The sequence below is a fragment of the Molossus molossus genome, unplaced genomic scaffold (genome assembly GCF_014108415.1).
Source record: "Molossus molossus isolate mMolMol1 unplaced genomic scaffold, mMolMol1.p scaffold_m16_p_5, whole genome shotgun sequence".
NCBI lineage: Eukaryota > Metazoa > Chordata > Mammalia > Chiroptera > Molossidae > Molossus > Molossus molossus.
The window spans coordinates 26,159,802-26,178,100 of NW_023425388.1; the positions used below are offsets into that span (position 1 = coordinate 26,159,802).

Here is an 18,299-nt window from a genome sequence, read left to right on the forward strand (position 1 = left end):
GAAAGGATCTGCCCTGGCCGGTTTGGCTCAGCAGTTAGAGCATGGTCCAGAGAGTCCCGGGTTCAGTTCCCGCTAAGGGCACGTACCTCAGTTGCAGTTTGTCCCCGGCCCTGGTTGGTCATGCGGGTAGTGCGGGTGGCGGCCACTCAGTGTGTCCCTGTCACGTCGATGTTTCTCTCTTCTCTCTCTCTCTCTCTCTCTCTCTCTCTCTCTCTCTCTCTTCCTCTCTCTCCCTCCCACTTTATCTCAACCAAAGGAAAAATGTCCTCGGGTGAGGATTAAAAAAAAAGAGAGAGAGAAAGGATCTGATAGCAGTGAGGTCGAACTACATGAATGACCCTAGGTAATCAACCATTTTGACCTCCAAAGATGGCAATTTCATTTGGTTGAAGCTAATATTTGTGAATTAACCTATGACATGTTCGTGTTTTAAAGTGGTGCCTTTGCTTGTTAGGGAATCTTCTTTCTTTTTTAGGTTATAAAAGTATGATAACACACATTTACAGAAACTTGGACAATATTGAACAAAATCATAGCTCCACTACATAGTACAATTATTATTTTGTGTATTCACTCTCAGCATTTTGTAGTCATATCTGAAATATTTATAATTGTGAATAATAATCAAGCGTTTGATTATCCCATAAAACAATGAACTGCTAGCCTATATTTCCTCCTCTCGGATAAGAAGAAACTCCACTGAAATGTCTCTGAGGTTTCTTGTGTTTTTATTATTTTGTGTCTCTATGGCCAAATGAACTTGAGTACATTTTAATTAATCAAAACACTAATTTCTGCATATCTGTATCTTCAGGCCTTATGGTTTATTGCTCGTGTACTATAACTATTTGCTTGTTTTCATTTCCCATGAACAAAGGTGACCATTTTTTTGCATGAGGGCCAATTAAAAAAAAATGTTTATCAACACATTTTTTTCACTCAAAATAAATAGCTTTATTAGGGCCTTTAGCATAAAATATATATTTAAGAAACAACCATGGCCACATCCTGCTTCCTTGTTACTCAGTTTGTGTGACTCTTTTAGATTACATAGTGGTCTACACACATGATCTCATGTCAAGCTTTGACAGGGTTCCACAGCAGCACCTCACCCTCAGGGAAGCAAAACTGACGCGCGGCATTTACAGAGGGCCGCTGTGTGCCGAGGACACAGGGAACAAGAGAGAGGGCTGCCTGTGGCCTGTGGGTTACAGAACAGTGACAATGATTTCAACCCGGGAGAGTGCACAGGGAAGATTTAACAGTTTTTCTATAGTTTTGACAGTGGTTCTCAAACTTTGAGATTTGAGAACTAATGAAAATAATACAAAGGCCCAGGCTCATTAAAGAAGGCTAGGACCTGGACCTCTACATTGCCATCAAATTCCTCAGGTGATCCTGATTCATACCAGTGTGTGTGTGTGTGTGTGAGTGTGTGCGGGCGCGTACGCCCACGCGCGCCCACACATGCGCACATTCACACGTGCACAAGAATGCATGCATGTTATAGGAACTGTTTGCATATTTACTAAAGCAAAAAACTAAAGGTTAAATTATAGCATGAAGCCTTCAGATTACATGCAAGAGCAGAAAGAAAATGTGGGAGGAAGTCTGTAGCCATGAACGGGCTTCCTTGGGAATGGTTTGAAGCAGTGGTTCTCAGACTTCATTCTGCACCCCAGCTGCCTGGAGGGCTGGTCAAAACAGGCTGTTGGGCCCCACCCACCACAGACTCTGTAATTCAGTAGGTGGGGTGCTGCCACACTCTGGGAGCATTGGTGCGGATGAGCACAGTGTGCTGAGCCCTGCCTGCACTCCGGCATCATGAAGAGGGAGTTTGCAAGTGTTGACGCCAGGCCTCACCCCCAGAGATCCTGATACAATAGGACTTCAGTGGCGCCTGGATTTGAGTCTGGATAGCGCAGTCAGGGTTGAGAACCACGGTACTAAGTTATCTTCCTAATGTCCTTCTCCCCACTCAGAATCGATGCTCTGACTGGATAGTTTTAAAATGCATTCCTTGCCCTGGCCGGTTTTGCTCAGTGGTTAGAGTGTCCGCCCGCAGACCAGAGAGTCCTGGGTTCAGTTCCTGCTAAGGGCAGGTACCTCGGTTGCAGTTTGTCCCTGACTCCAAACCGGAGTCTGGGGTCGTGTGGGTGGCAGCCACTCCATGTGTTTCTCTCACACTGATGTTTCTCTCTCTCTCTTCCTCCCTCACTACCTCCCGCTCTATCTGAAGGTAAATGCAAAAATGTCCTCGGGTGAGGATAAATAAATAAATAAAATGTATTTCTTTCCATGATACACAAGTAAAAGAGCAGCTTTTAAATTCAGTTAATTTTTTACTTAACAATGCTGCCCTCTAGTGTTCTTAAATAGTAGAATCGGGTAAAAACCCACCTCAGCCATCAGTATGATTTCCTGTTAGCTAAACACTTGGGGGATTTTTCCCTGACATTAAAAAAAATTAATATGTATTAAATTAAATTTTATTTTCTGGCAACATGAATCTCCAACTGTGGCCTGTTAGTTCTCTTGTAATTCCTTCCTGCAGCCTCCTCCAGGATAAGAAAGAATTCCTGGATTAAAGTTTTTACTGCAAATAAAACTGCACATTGGAGTTCTGGTCTTTTTCTCTTTTCCTTCTTTTTTTAAAAATATGTTTTATTGCCCTGGCCATTTTCTCAGTGGTTAGAGCGTTGGCCTGCGGACCAGAGTCCCAGTTTGGTTCTTGCTACAGGGACATACCTTGGCTGCAGTTTGTTCCCAGTCCCGGTTGGGGTTATGTGCGTGGCAGCCACTCAGTGTGTCTTTCTCACATCGATGTTTCTCTCTCTCTCCCCCTCCCTCTCTCCCTCCCACTCTATCTGAAGATAAATGCCAAAAAATAATAATAATAAAAAATAAGCCCTGGCCGGTTTGGCTCAGCAGTTAGAACGTCGGCCTGCAGTCTGGAGAGACCCAGGTTTGGTTCCCACTAGGGGCACGTGCCTCAGTTGCAGTTTGTCCCCAGTCCTGGTTGGGTCATGTGGGTGGCAGCCACTTGATGTGTCCTTTTCACATCGATGTTTCTCTCTCTCTCTCTCTCCTCTCTCTCCCTCCCACTCTATCTGAACAAAATATCAAAAAGTGTCCTTGGGTGAGGAATATATATATATATATATATATATATATATATATATATATATTTTATTGATTTTTAGAGCGAGAGGGAGAGAAAAACATGGATCAGCTGCCTCCTGCACGCCCCCTACTGGAGATGAAGCCCACAACCCGGTCATGTCCCCTGACCAGGAATCCTACTGGTGACCTCTTAGTGCACAGGTCAACGCTCAACCACTAAGTCACACTAGCTGGCTTTTTCTCTTTCTATACATCCTATTTTTAAATAAATTTTAGGAACAATTACAGGGGCAATTTGTGATACTATTATCAATGTGGCTCAAAAAACATTGTTTTTCTCAGTACTTGGTGAGAAGTGCCTTCATCCTATCAAGGCAAAATGAGAAGAGAAAGCTAACTTTGTTCATGTGGTCCATTTTACAACTTTTGTCCTTTGGTTCTTTTTCAAATTGTAATACTGGGATAGATCAAACCCAGCTACAAGCCTTACAATACTATTTTTGATTATAGATTGTTCTCGAAGATAACTACTTTGCTCTGACAAAGAAAAAGGATTCGTGGAGTTTTCCTTCACCAAGCTCAACTGTGCAGGGTCAGAGGCCAAGCAATCAGGGAGAAAGAAATTACCAGCAACTGAAGTATCTAGGACATTGGAGTGTCTTTTATAGGCTCTTCTATGCTCAGAACTATCTGTTCTAATCTTTTCCTCACTTCTCACACCACCTCATTTTCACTTGACTGATCATTTACTGAGACTAGAATTCATCCAGCAGGAGCTCCCATGTCTTCCTATGACGAGGTCTACAACCCTCCTGGGTCCCACCAGCTTGAAAGAAGTGTCCTTCCCCTACCCCTAACTCTGCCCTCCTCCATCTCAACTTTACAAGTCTCTCTTCCTAGTTCCTCTGAGTTAGTTTAGTTTGCTTATAAGTCGAATTCTACCTCTGTTGGGTAGAAATGGTGAGTAAAAGCATTCCCATCTTCCAGAGAAAGAAACCAATTTCAAATGGGTTCTACAAAGCTGACCTGCTTTGTAGAAGAAATCCAACCGTGATTGTGTCTTTTCACTCAGCTGAACCTGAGGCTCTGCATGCTCCCTGGTTCTGTATCACATCTGGCTGGTGCCAACGTATTAGCTGGACTCCACCTCTGTGGGGAAGGGATTCGTTGTCCTGTTTAGGAAATGTGATGTCAAGCTGAAAGAGGCACTCTGGGTGGGGCCCAAACAGCGACCCCCACCCCAGTGAAATTCATTAATCACATTGGTGTCTTAGAATGAAATTCTGTTCAAAGTGGTCAAGAACAAGTAGTGCTATTGTGGGCTGGGAGCCACTGTGGCTTCAGCTGTTTGTTCAGCATTTAGTATGTTTATCTTTCTGCTAAATACATTGTTGTTGAGTCATCTCTATTATACAGCCCCTCTGTGTGAGGCCCAGCTCTGCAAATCCAATACACAAAGGCCAGCCTTCTATCCTCAATGACCTTACATTCTACAAAGTCAAAACAAATGCTTTCTCTTACTTTAGTGAGCAAAGTACCCAGGTTCTGAAGGAGGTTAATCATGTGCTCTTTTATCAGGTCAGGAACCATGAAGCAATAAAAGTAAAGGAAGAACTTAAAGTGCTCATTATGTTTTTAATATCATTTAATGCTGTGGCTGCAAGTGGAAATGGAAAGTCAATTTACCCAAAAGCACCACCAGCCTCCACACCATTAATATTTCATGACAGACTATTATGTTGTCACCAATGTCAAAGCAATTATATTAATCAAATACTTGGATTAAACTTCTAAGCTTTGGGCAAGGAAAAAACAAAAACAAAAAGACCACATTAACTTGGAAGAGTAGAGAAACTCATGAAATGCTGTGTGACCTTCCACAGAAATCGTTCGAGCCATGACACACGTGATAAACCAAGGAATGGCGATGTACTGGGGAACCTCACGCTGGAGCGCTATGGAGATCATGGTAATTCATTTCTATTTTTAAATGGTTGTTGAGCATCTTATTACAGGTATTATTGCACTTTGCTTTGCTTCACAGATACTGTGTTTTTTAACAAAAGAAGGTTTGTGGCAACCCTGCATCAAGCAAGTCTACTGGTGCCATTTTCCCAATATCATTTGCTCACTTTGTGTCTCTGTGTCACCTTTTGGTAACTCACAATATTTCAAATTTATTCGTTATTATTGTATCTGCTATGGTGATCTATGGTGAGTGATCTTCAATGTCACCTTCCACTAGCAAAAAGATTACCTCTTGCTGAAGGCTCAGGTGATAGTTAGCATTTTTAGCAATGATGTAATTTTTAGATTAAGGTATGTATATTGTTTTTTTGGCCATAATTCTATTGCACACTTAATAGACTGCAGCAGTGATTTTCAACCGGCATGCTGCGGCAGGCCCACTGGTGTGCAATACCTGACTGTTTAGTCAGGGGCCCTGACCTCTTTTCCCTTAGACTGTCAAATTTAAAAAATGACAACAGCTAACACAATAGCTGTCTGGTGTGAATGACTCAAAATCGTTCCTATTTTGTTGTCAGATAAGCAAAAATTATATTTTTTGGTGTGCAGCAGAATTTTAGTAATTAGTTTATGTGTGCCATGAGATAAAAAGGTTGAAAATCGCTGGACTACAGTAAAATGTGAACATAACTTCCATATGCACCGGGAAGCCAAACGATTCATAAGGCCTGCCTTATTGCAGTATTCACTGTATTGCAGTGTTCTGGAGCTAACGCCACAGCATCTCCAAGGTACGCCTGTCCTGTTTTTCAGATACCATGTGTACACTGCAAGACTACTTGCAACCTTTCCTCACCATCTGTGACACTAGAATTCTATGATCAATTCCATCACTACAGAGGGGACACGGGGCTAGATCTCATCAGCTCAGAACACAACATGGAGGGTGCAGGGCTCTAACAGGAATCGTGTTTTAGCACATTTTTTGGTGGCAAGAGAGTAAACTGCATTTTTTAGCTAATGAGATATATGAATACAATAGTCTCATTTTCTTTCCAAAACTCTATTAAATAACTATACTGTTTATCACATGCTAATTACAGGTTCTCTGTAGATGCTAGTCTGTTTTATTTCTTTAGAAACCTGCAAATAGCTCAGCCAGTGTGGCTCAGTGGATTGAGCATCACCCCATGGACTGAGAGATCTGGTTCAATTCCCAGTCAGGACACATGCCTGGGTTGCAGGCTCGATCCCCAGTGAGGGGTGTGCAGGAGGCAGCCGATCAATGTTTCTCTCTCACATGAATGTTTCTATCTCTCTCTCCCTTCCTCTCTTGCTAAAATATCAATAATAATTTTTTAAAACATTAAAAAAAAGAAACCTGAAACTAATCAAACTACATTTTATCATCATCTATAATTCACACTCGGACTAATTTGCCCTGGGCTCTCCTCAGTCCAGACCTCCCGAAGAATCATAAGGATTTCTTGCACTGGGTATTTATTGCTCTTAGTGAAACTGATGGTCATAGCTTTGCTTATTGCTCGGCAACCTCCATGTTTCTTGGTTTGTATCGATTTCACTAAAATGAAAATTTCTCATTAATATGAATTACAGGGCAGTCTTATTTCTCATCAGTATAAATTCAGTTGCAATCTTATTTCTCCCTAGGAAGCCTATTCTGTAGCAAGACAGTTCAATATGATCCCTCCAGTCTGTGAACAAGCTGAGTACCATCTTTTCCAGAGAGAAAAAGTGGAGGTTCAGCTACCAGAGCTCTACCATAAAATAGGTAATCTTCACAATCAAATTTTCTGATTATTTTTCATAATAGAAGGCCCAGTGATCTGGGGGGGGGAAGTTACCGAAATGCTTTCCTAAATGCCCCTCGTTAACATAGGGATGCAGGAGCTCTGCGTTCCAGAGATGCGGAGGGGTCAAGTGTGCCATAGATGTGCAGTGTACAGAGTAGCTACAGCAGATATGCAAATGTGACTGGCGTGTAAGCTGTACTCAGTAGGTGTTCAAAAAACGCACACAGAACATCACTAATCATCAGAGATGCAAATTAAAACAAAAATGAGGTATCACCTCACACCTGTCAGAAGGCCGCCATCAACAAATCATCAAACAAATGTTGGTGAGGGTGTGGAGCAAAGGGGACTCTAGTACACTGCAGGTGGGAATGCAGACTGGTGCAGCCACTATGGAAAACAATATGGTGTTTCCTCAAAAAATTAAACATTGAACTGCCATTTGACCCAGTGATCCCACTTCTAGGAATATACCCTAAGAAGCCTGAAACACCAATCAGAAAGAATATATGTACCCCCATGTTTGTAGCAGCACTATTTACAACAGCTAAGATCTGGAAACAGCCCAAGTGTCCATCAGTAGACAAAAGGATAAAAAGCTGTGGTACACAGACACAATGGAACACTATGCAGCTGTAAAAAAGAAAGATCTCTTATCCTTTGAGATGACATGGAGGGACCTGGAAAGTATTATCCTAAGCGAAACAAGCCAAGCAGAGAAAGACAAATATCACATGATCTCACTTATTTCTGGAATATAATGAACTAAACAAACTGATGAACAAAATAGACCCAGAGACATAGAAGTAGGGTACAGACTGACATTTCTCAGAAGTGGGGGAAGAGATAAACCACAGAACTTATATGCATGTACACAGAATCGATGGACATAGACAATAAAGCTGGGGATGGGGTGGGAGTGGATAGGGAGGAGGGAGTCATTGGGGGAGGAGAAACATCTGTAACAAAAATAAATTTAATAAAAAAAATAAAAAACACACACACAGAATGAAGGAACGAAACCATGAACTAATTTTTCATAGGGTGCTGGCTGCAGCCAAAGCAGGCACCTTTGAGTGGACTATGACAGCCTTTCCAAAAAAAATATGAATCTATGTATCTATATCTCCCCTCCATGCCTGGAACCGAGTCAGAGGGGGAATTCAAGGACAGCTCACAAGCCAGGCATTGCATGTTTGTGTAGGTAGATGTAATGACGTCAATGTATACACAAGAATTTTACACATCAGAAAAACAAATAAGCCACATTTTCAGGCTTATTTATTTAAAAAAAAAAAAAAACAGTTTCCAGAGATAACTTTTCTTCCTAAGAAACAGGTTCACATGAGCAGGGAAATGTTGGGTAAGGGGGAAAAGGACTTTAAAAATTCAACAATAACAATTGTTAGTATTGCTATCACGTGTTGTGTGTTTACCACACACTAGGCATTGTGCGTCTGGTACGTGCCAGGCACCACTTAGACACTGAGTGGACAAGCAAAGCGCTGAATTTCTGTGCAAGTAAAAGTGTTTGTGTCTGAGTGTGCAAATAAGTTTGGACATGAATAAGCCACATTTTCCGGCTTGTTTATGTGGCCTGCTCCCTCTAACTGACTGTGCGTGTTTAACTGGTTTATAAAAATGAAGCACGGCTTGTGAATGCCTAAATTTTAACAGAAAGATGTATACTGCTGTATGAATTTTCACCTGTCCAGTTTTTTCCCATAACTCCCCAAGTCACCCCACACTTTTTATTCCAGTCGGCAACAAGCAATTGTCTAAGTCGATTTTCTTCTGCAGGAGTCGGAGCAATGACCTGGTCCCCCCTTGCCTGTGGAATCATCTCAGGAAAATATGGAAACGGGGTGCCTGAAAGCTCCAGGGCTTCTCTGAAGGTACTCCTTCCTCCTCCTGGAGAGTCTGGGCGGGAGAGTGGGGTGCAGAGCGCGAGGGACCAGAACAGCCCTGCGGCACCTGTGGCTTCTGGCTCCTGCTTCTGGAGCGCGGCCCTGGCCCCCAGACGTCCTCTGGCAGGCTCCCCCGAGCCCCGAGCCCCGAGCCTGCCAGAGGCCTCTGCTCATGGCCGAGAATCAGTCAGCCCTCCATACTGTGCCGGCACAGAAAATTCTCCTCCTCTGGGGACTGAGGGAAATGCCCGATGACCTGGTTTGGCTCCGTGAGCTCAAATCCCTACACTGCTTTTTATTCTTGTTTAAAAATGCATTTCATTCCTCCTTTGAAACTGATGAAATATAAAATCCCTTTTCTACATAAGAGGATCTGATTTTACTTTTCTTGACAAAACAAAATTTAATCCATATGAATGTTCTCCATATGGGACAAACCGGTTGTAACCAAGTATGGTTTGAAGTCGGTTGACATTCTTTACCGTGTGTGGGTGCAGGGTCGGGAGAGAGGATTCCGAAAGCAGAAACATAGCCAAGCCTTGTCACCGGGGCTCAAGCCTGGCGTTCAGAGATCAACTCTGGCTGCTAAGTCTCGTAGCTTAAATTCTTTTCTGAAACAGAAAGATATTCAAGACCATTGACAAAATTACCTCCATTCAGAACATCTCAATGATTAATTTATTGGAGAGTACTCCAAACATCTCTTCTTATTAATAACAACATGTCTGTTTTTAAAACCAGACTATGTAATAACATTAGAATCACAAATTACTCTGCAATATTAGGGGAGAGAGAATAGAGGCATTTTCAAAATCCAGACAAGCCAAAGGCCCCTAAAAGGAAGCAGAAGTCGGAAAGCCTCTTGCCTCCATCAGCACAAAGTTGCTGGAAGGTCAGCTGCAGTCAGGCCCACACCACCGATCCCTTCAGTGTGGCTGGGACCGCCACGTGCTTCCCCAATCAGAACCTTCTCAGGTCTGTCACTTTCCTTTCCGCCTGTAACACTTGACCTATTAGATTATTTGTTCTCTAAAGTAATACAATATATAAGTATGGTGACTTGGTCCTATTTCTAGTTTTGCATGATCACAAATATAATTATCCTAGAATAGTAAATATGATCTTGCTTCTGAAAACGGAAGATTGTTCTAACCAAGTCTGAATAAGTTAGCAAAGAAAAACCAAGAAGCATTTTAGGGGAGAAGGTATAAAAGGCAAGAAGCGTGTGGAGAAGGGAGGCAAGCCCTGAAAATTGCAATTTTATTGAGCACCTACTATGTGCCAAACACTAGAAGAGTTTTCAGTCATCTCCTCTTACCCTCACAATGATAAATGGATACATATGGCTTTGAGTCCGTTGTAGCTAAGCATGTTGCCTTAATTCCTTCAGAGACTTTCTGAAAAGCTCAAAATACTTCCACATAGAAGTCAGGTGTTTGTTTTCAAACTATCCTTAGGAGACCTTTCCAGATGTAGAAACTGAGCACAAAGAGGTTGGATACCCATCCAAGAGTAAAAACTCCTAGTAGAGAAAGTTGCTGTGAGAACCCAGGTCTCCTGGCTCTAGTTTATCTCCCCCACACCCAGTTTTTTTAAAGAAGGAAGAAGTACCTACCCTGCATTTGGAGTGTATGATCAGTTAACCTCCATCATTGTTTGGGAAAAGCTTCCAGATAGCTGAAAAGAAACTTTCACAAGTGCACTAACAAAAGGAGAAAGAAAAAATAGGAGATAAAATATATTTGAAGGTTAAGCCCAAAAGCAACTCAGAAGATATTTCTATTTTTAACTTTTATATTATCAACTCAACATCTATTTTGAAACATCCTTAATAATAAATATTAAGGGCCCTCAATAGGTGAAAGGCAGCCAATCATAAATCACTTTTTAGATTACCAAAGACTGTTTAGTCTTCCTAAATCATCAGCCTGAGTGTTTTCTGGACCAATATGAGTGCACTTAGGGAAGTCACTTGAGTAGAGTAACTAAAGGGGCTGGGGGGAGGGGGGCAAGTATCAGGGCAACCTTAGGAGTAAATGAGAATGCGAACAGTAAAATACACACCAAAAAATTTTTTTAAAGATGAGGTTGGCAACTTTCACATACCGCCTCCCCCCAAAGTGGAATAAATGACTGGGGTTTCACAATGGCTGTTGTAAGATATACCAATAAACTAAAGATGCTAATATTTTGTGTTTGTTGTAAAGTTCAAACTGTATATGAGGGAGTAAATGAACCCTGTATGAACATTGCCTATCCTTTAGAAAGCACTAGTACGCAGGGGGTTCTGGGAGACTGCAGGAATGCCTAATGCAACCTGTCCTCACTCCCCGGAACTGGCCCTTCCTCCTTGGCTAACAGTCCGCCCGGCTGTCCTAGTCAGAAGCCAAGGCATTATCTCAGGCTGCCTCGTCTCCTCCCTCACTCCTGTCCAGTGGGGCAGCCATCTGTCCAGTCCACATCTCGGCCCTCTGTGGTCCATCTCCTGGACAGCCCTTGTTCAGATCTTCATCGTTTCTTCCCTGGTTTGCTGCAGTAACCTCCTATTTAGCTACTGAATCCCTGACTTCCTTCCCTTTTCTCAACTACCCACCACTGTGACCAGTTATCTTTCTAAAAAATTAATCTGACCACATGATAACCCTGATTAAAATCCTTTAATGGCTTCCCAATCATTGCTTATAGGACAAAACCCAAACCCCACAGAAAAGCATTCAAGGAAATCCCCTTGGGATCTAAGTTGGGTTCACTTTCCTGTTCTTGTCCCTCCCCAACCATACTACTTTGTCTTCCATCCAAATGCTCTGGACTCTTGCCTCCCAGAAATGCCCTTCCTTTCATCCTGCTGCGGAAGCTCTCTTCATCTCGAAGGACAAAGCTGGGTACATAATAATATGTACCCCTTTGTCAAGAGGAAATAGAAAACATGCAAAGCTACATGAATTAAAGTGGGAGAGAGGGGCAGCCCAAGAACTACAGGTGTTCACGTTAAGAAACTACGGGTAGCTCTGGCCAGTTTGGCTCAGCAGTTAGAGCATCAGCCCATGGACCAGAGTCACGGGTTCAATTCCAGTAAGGGGTACGTACCTGCATTGCAGTTTGGTCCACAGCCCTGGTCGGGGTCATGCAGGAGGCAGCTGGTTGATGTGTCTCTCTCGCTCTCTCTCCTCCCTCCCACTCTATCTGAAGATAAATGGAAAAATATCCTCGGTTGAGGATTTACAAAAAGATAAAGAAACGAAGGGGATTGCACATTATGGTCTAATTTCAAAAGGAAATATTTAGGTCCAGCGTTTTATCTAGAAATTTCAATCTGACTAGTAAGAACTTTGCTGCTCTTTGGAGCCAAAGATGTTGATGTTTAAATAGAAACAGTCAATGATCTTGGATGATAAGTTATTCTAGACAAGGTCCAAAGAAAAATGCGACTGTGTCCGTGGCTCTATCGTTGCTGCCTGAGTTCCAACCCAGGATTATTAACAGCCAATTGGGGGCTGTATGGGGCCAGCCTCACAGACTGTTCCCCCTCCAGTATCATTACCTATAAAGTGGAGACACATAACTAACAGTCACAGCTTTGGAAGACAAGTAGTGGGCTTTAGGAAAGCTTTAGAGAATATTGTGGCCTAATTATAAAAGCAATAGCCCACTAATCTGTGGAGAAAAGCTCTTTCAGTTGTTCCTTTGGCAATTTACCAAGTGTCTATTCTGTTCTGAACTCTGTGCTGGGTGCTGGAGATGCAGGGGTGATGGGACAGCCTCAGCCCTAGGAGCTACTTGACTTGTTCCAGACAGACATGCGAAGGGGTGACTTATGAAACGAGGTGGAATCCCCAGCACTGTGGACCCGCCCAGGACTGCCAGCAGAGTCGTACTGCGTGAGCATGGAGATGCTCCATCTGCAAAGCTGAAGAGATCTAGTTCTACCCTGTGGAGCCGTTTCTGATTCCTCTCTGCCATTCTGGCTGAGCCCCTCCCCTGTGCCCACCAGTGTCAGGGCTGGAGATGTGGAGGTGAATAGGTGAATAGAAGCCATTCCTGCCTTCCTCATAGTGAGAAAGAAATATCAACATGTAATCAAATCACTGCAGCAGTAAGGAAAGCGAAATGATAGGGTGGGAAGAGGAAATTTCATCTTTTGATTATTACCCACAGTCAACAGCCTAGTTCATTATTGTGCACAACCTCACCCTCTGCCAATCTTCTTACATAAATCAATGGTTTATTTCTATAATTAATTAATGTTTTAGTTAAGCCTCATCTCCTCCCTATGCTAACATTTTCCCACTTTTAAAGTAGTTAAAGTGCCCTGGCCAGTTTGGCTCGTGCCCGTAGTGGGAACCGAACTCGGGACTCTCGTTGGCCTGCAGACCAGAATCCCGAGTTCGGTTCCCACTAAGGGCACGTACCTTGGTTGCAGTTTGTCCCCGGCCCTGGTTGGGGTCGTGTGGGTGGCGGCCACTCAATGTGTCTCTCTCGAAGTTTCTATCTTCCTCTCTCTCCCTCCAGCTCTGACGATAAATGTTCCCGGGTAAGGATTAAAAAATAATAATAAAGCAGTGAAAGCTATTTATTTCCAAAACACTTTCATTTACTTTGGTATGAGGAGAGCAGTATAAATACTATGCATTTACTTTTTTAAAATCCTTAACCTGCTTTTTTTCCAATAACTAAGGCAACAATGAGATTTACAGTGTTGAGGGTGGAGTGTGACTCAATAACAGTGCTTCTCAGCATGGTGTGCTCATGCACACACACAGTGTATAACTGGTAATCCAGTCCTAAGAGCCAAAATGCATTGTGCATATGATGTGAAAAATGGATTTCCATAGACCAACCAGTCTTTTTTTTTTTTTTCCTTTATTGATGTTAGAGAGAGATAGAAACATCAATGAGAGAGAACATAGACTGGCTGCCTCCTGCATGCCCTCCACTGGGAATCAGGCCCACCACCTGGGCATATGCCCTGACCGGGAATTGAACCAGCGACCTCTTGGTGCATGGGTCAACGCTCAACCACTGAGCCACACCAGTCAGGCTAAACCAACCACTCTTTATGTGTGTGGTCTATACTGAAATCTCAGGAGCTCTCTTAGTTCTAATAAAAAGTAATTGTTCAAAAAGCATTTGGCTATTGGTCTTCAACCTTTTTAAAATTTGAATAATATTCAGAGACACTGGTTCCCTGAAAGAGGTTATGAAAGTGAGGACTGGTGATGTCTTTCCCAATGAGGACAGCAAAAGTGGGTTCAGGAGCTCTCTGATGCACCCAGCATGCTGCTCAGGGAACGCTGCTGGGCCTCCGTCGCATGTTCATTGTCATAAGTGTCCCCATCATCACCTCTGGCACCAGCTGTGGTCTCCAGGACAGTCTTCTTCCTGGAAGAAGCTGAGGTTTCCCAGAGCTCAGGCTGGGAAACTCTGGCTACTCCCTCAGCAAAGTCTCGAGTGAGGAGTCAGACCATAAGCCTCTGAGATGTAGGAGGTGCAGAGAACTGGGGTGGCTTGCCCTTTCTCACATCTGCAAAATCATTCCCCCAAATCATAAAACATAATGTGGTTACTGCCCTTTTCTTTGGAAATAGTCTTAGAATTGCGAAAAAAAATACTTAAAAAACAAAAGCCAGCTGCCTCCTGAAATCATGTGGGTGGAGTGTCCGTGGCAACTGCAGAGCCTTCTGCTGCTGCCTTTGGAAGGTAAGGGGCTGTGGTGGCAACTGTGGTGCAAATGCACGCGATGGAGAAAGTCTGCGTTGCCACACAGTGGGGTGGTTTTTATTATTTTCACTAAAACAGACTAAAAGACTCTTATAAATATTCTTTTCCTTTGGGTGTTGCAAATTAGTAGCTTTGTGCGGAACAGTCTATTGTTCTCTGTGTCATAATAAGGCAAAACCTTCTGGAAAGTAGGCCACTGAGAAGTTGTCAAAGATTTTTCTCCTTATATTTGGGAAATTGGGCTGGCTTTATAGTCTGCAGATCAAGAGTCGGTCATGTCTCCTAAGTTTCAGAGAACAGTTTGCCATCTTGAGTTTCCTTCCCTTTTTAAGTTTCATTATAGAAAAAGAAATACACATTTGGGAAAATATTTATCCACTTGAAAATGTTTAAAATTTGCTTGGTTCCTGTCAGTTACACCATGTGTACTCCTGGGAAGGAGCAAGCAAGCTAACAATGAAGCCCCATTATAAGAATACAAGCTGGGCCCTGGCCAGTTTGGCTCAGCGGTTAGAGCGTCAGCCTGTGGTCCGGAGAGACCCGGGTTCAGTTCCCGCTAAGGGCACGTACCTCGGTTGCAGTTTGTCCCCGGCCCTGGTTGGTCGTGCGGGTGGCAGCCACTCGATGTGTCCCTTCACGTCGATGTTTCTCTCTTTCTCTCTCTCTCTCTCTCTCTCCCACTCTATCTGAACAAAAAAATGGAAAAATGTCCTTGGGTGAGGATAATAAAAAAAAAGAATACAAGCTGGGAGTAAATAGAAGGCAAGAGGGAGGGAGAAAGGTCCTTACGACCAGAGTGTGAGATGATGGCTTTCTCTGAGCCCGAAGCTTGGCGCCCTGCTTCCATGACAAAGAGGAAACATAATAGACCATGGTGAAATGTAAATGCCTTTTTCCTTTTGCTGAATTCTAAAATTGGGCTATCGCAATAGAAAACATCATTTTTCCACTTAGGCAAACTGGATGTAATTGATTATGTAAGGATTTTAACAACTATGTGCATACTGGTGGATTTCAGTGGTGCATATCAGTCAGAAGGAATCTGTTTTGAACTGATAAGCAAGGAAGGAGTGAGAGCATGAGGACCATTTCTTTGCATGTAAGCATAGGCATCCTTGTCACCAGGAAATATAAGGTCAGTCGAGGAGATGCAGGAATTCACAATAAGGTTCTTATATTTCATTGAGTGAGCAATCTTTCACATCAAACCCTGACCAGACATTAACATTTACATGTTCTTTTATTCCTAGTGCTACCAGTGGTTGAAGGAAAGAATTGTGAGTGAAGAAGGGAGGAAACAGCAGAACAAACTGAAAGACCTCTCCCCCATTGCCGAGCGCCTGGGCTGCACCCTCCCTCAGCTTGCTGTTGGTAAGAGGACTAGGGAGGGGCCTGCCGGAGCGCAGGAAATAGTTTTCTCCGCTTGAACCCCGCTTCTATGTGATCAAGTATCTACTGTAGGGCAGACTGATGTCTGGAGCATAAATTCCTGGTTAGCACTATCTAAAATGAGGCTTTCAGCCCAGCCAGTGTGGCTCAGTGGATGGAGCATCGTCCCATGGACTGTGAGATCCCAGTTCAATTCCCAGTCAGAGCAAAGGCCCAGATTGTGGGCTCGATCCCCAGCAGGAGACAGCCAATGGATGTTTCTCTCTCATGTGGATGTTTCTCTCTCCCTTCCTCCTTCTCTCTAAAAAAAATTTTTTTAAAAATATATAGATATATAGATATATAAAATAATAAAATGAGGTTTTTCAGAGTTCCCCAGAATTTTCTACAAGCTAAAAAACTTTGCTTACTTCCTTTTCCTCTCTTATAACACAGTTCAAATGAGGGGTGAGTGCTCTCTGAACTGTGCAGGGACATTCATTTCTTCTGGCTCAATTTGCCATCCCTGTCGAAGCTCAGGCCAGGGCAGTGAGAGGCTGAGAACAGGCCTGTGACAGGCCCAAGGCCACTGCCACACGGGAGGCCTACTCAGAGGAGCAGCTTCACCCTGAACCTCCAGAGCGACCAGGAAAATTGCTCTTCTAAACACGTCCATGAAAGGTCTTGGTCACTGGTAATAACTGAACATGCACCAGCCCTGTCCAATAGGTTCACGATGTGAACCACATATTTAATTTTTTTATGTTCTTGTGGCCATATTCAAAAAGGAAATAGGTGAATTAATTTTACTATGGGATTTTATTTCACACAAGATAGCCAACATATTACCATTTTAAGATGTAATAAATATAAAAGTTATTGAGATATGTTACACTTTTTTCAGACTAAGTCTTCAAAAATCCAAGATGTATTTTACACCTACTCAGGCTGAACACCTCACATGTGTTCAATAGGCACACTGACTAGTGGCCGCGTACTGGACAAAAATGCATCCAGACTTTCAGTGCCTTGCTGAGGGATATTTGCCAGGCTCTGTGATAAGCACTTGCTGCCACCGTCTTGTCCCCTTGTCAAAACAATCCTACAAGGTGCAAGCTCTCTCTTACAAATATTCATGGAGCATTTGCCATTATCTTCACTTTACAAATGAAGAAACTGAAGATAAAAGAATTCATGTGGTAGCTGTTGTTACCAGACTCAAGGAGTCCACCGCTTGGGGTACTCTCTTCAATGAGACATGGCGGTGACAAGGCAGTTTCATTTACTTGTGGCAAGTGAAGAAGACAGGGGTTCATATCCAAAGCTCTGTCCCCAGGAAGGGAGGCTTAGCCAATTGTTTATATACACTAATCAGCCAATTACATGTTGATTTCAGTTGACTACACTTATTGGGTTGGGTTCCTGTCAAACTCATCCGGTTTACAACTAGTCTACAAAATACTGTGCTACATTTTAACATATAGCAAGAATAGCATTAAATAAGAATGGCCCAGACCTTGAGACCCTGTCATATCTAACACTGTGGGGGAAGAACAAAATAGGTATGTAGTCTAGGAAAAAATCCTGTAGATTAAGAAATAGCAGGAATTGGGACAAATGAGATCCAGTGACCTAATGAGGTTAAAACGCTCAAGGTAAGTTCTAGGCAAATAAAATAATGCGGTTGAATGAATATTTGTGTCTAGAAGCTTGGCCCTTCTGAGGTTGGAAGGCAGGGAATGGCAGTTGCAGTTAACAGTCATTGAAAGATGGAAACGGGAGGTGGTTTGGGGGTGGGGAGAGGAATACCATTTACTTAAGTATATGTATGACTGTTGCTTTAACCCTTTCTTCCAAACAACAAAAAATGATGACTAAATTTAATGTGATTAGTTAGCATCCCTACAGCTTTAATGAACACAGTAAAAGGTATTAGCTATTTGACCATTGCAAGTTGTTTAACCTGCTATCAATTTTCTAATCAGTACAATGGGCATAACAATACATACCTTACAAACTTGTTGCATAAAGGGAAATTACACGTGTAAAGCAAAGAGTAGGTGCTCTTTGTAGCAGTGGTAATGATGAGGATGAGGATGTTTTGGTGAAGAATCAGACACCCTGGACCCAAAACTCTGTCCACCCCCAGCGATGACGTGGTATATCACCTTTGATCTGCTAGAAGGGTGTGGGGGAGGGGAAATCCTCCAGCAGGAAACAAACTACTTGAAGCGAAGGGTGCGCTGGCTTCTCTGTCATTTACCTGCACAGGAGCAGCATCCACACCTTGCTGGCAAAGGGGACTCTGGATGGCCTGCTGGTGACACCTGGCTAGATGCTAATCATCTAGAACCACCTGCGTGTGTTACCTCTGCGGCCAGGCAGTTCTGCCCAGTGGCTT

At 43.0% G+C, this 18,299-nt stretch overlaps 1 protein-coding gene across 1 annotated transcript in view; it reads left to right on the top strand.

The window, feature by feature from the left end:
• KCNAB1 (potassium voltage-gated channel subfamily A member regulatory beta subunit 1) overlaps positions 1–18,299 on the top strand; it is a 327,016-nt gene that overhangs the window by 299,434 nt on the left and 9,283 nt on the right. The window contains exons 9-12 of the mRNA XM_036242904.1: positions 5,007–5,092; positions 6,763–6,883; positions 8,706–8,800; positions 15,781–15,901. Coding sequence (XP_036098797.1) covers positions 5,007–5,092; positions 6,763–6,883; positions 8,706–8,800; positions 15,781–15,901 — 423 coding nt within the window. The remainder of the gene's footprint in view (positions 1–5,006; positions 5,093–6,762; positions 6,884–8,705; positions 8,801–15,780; positions 15,902–18,299) is intronic.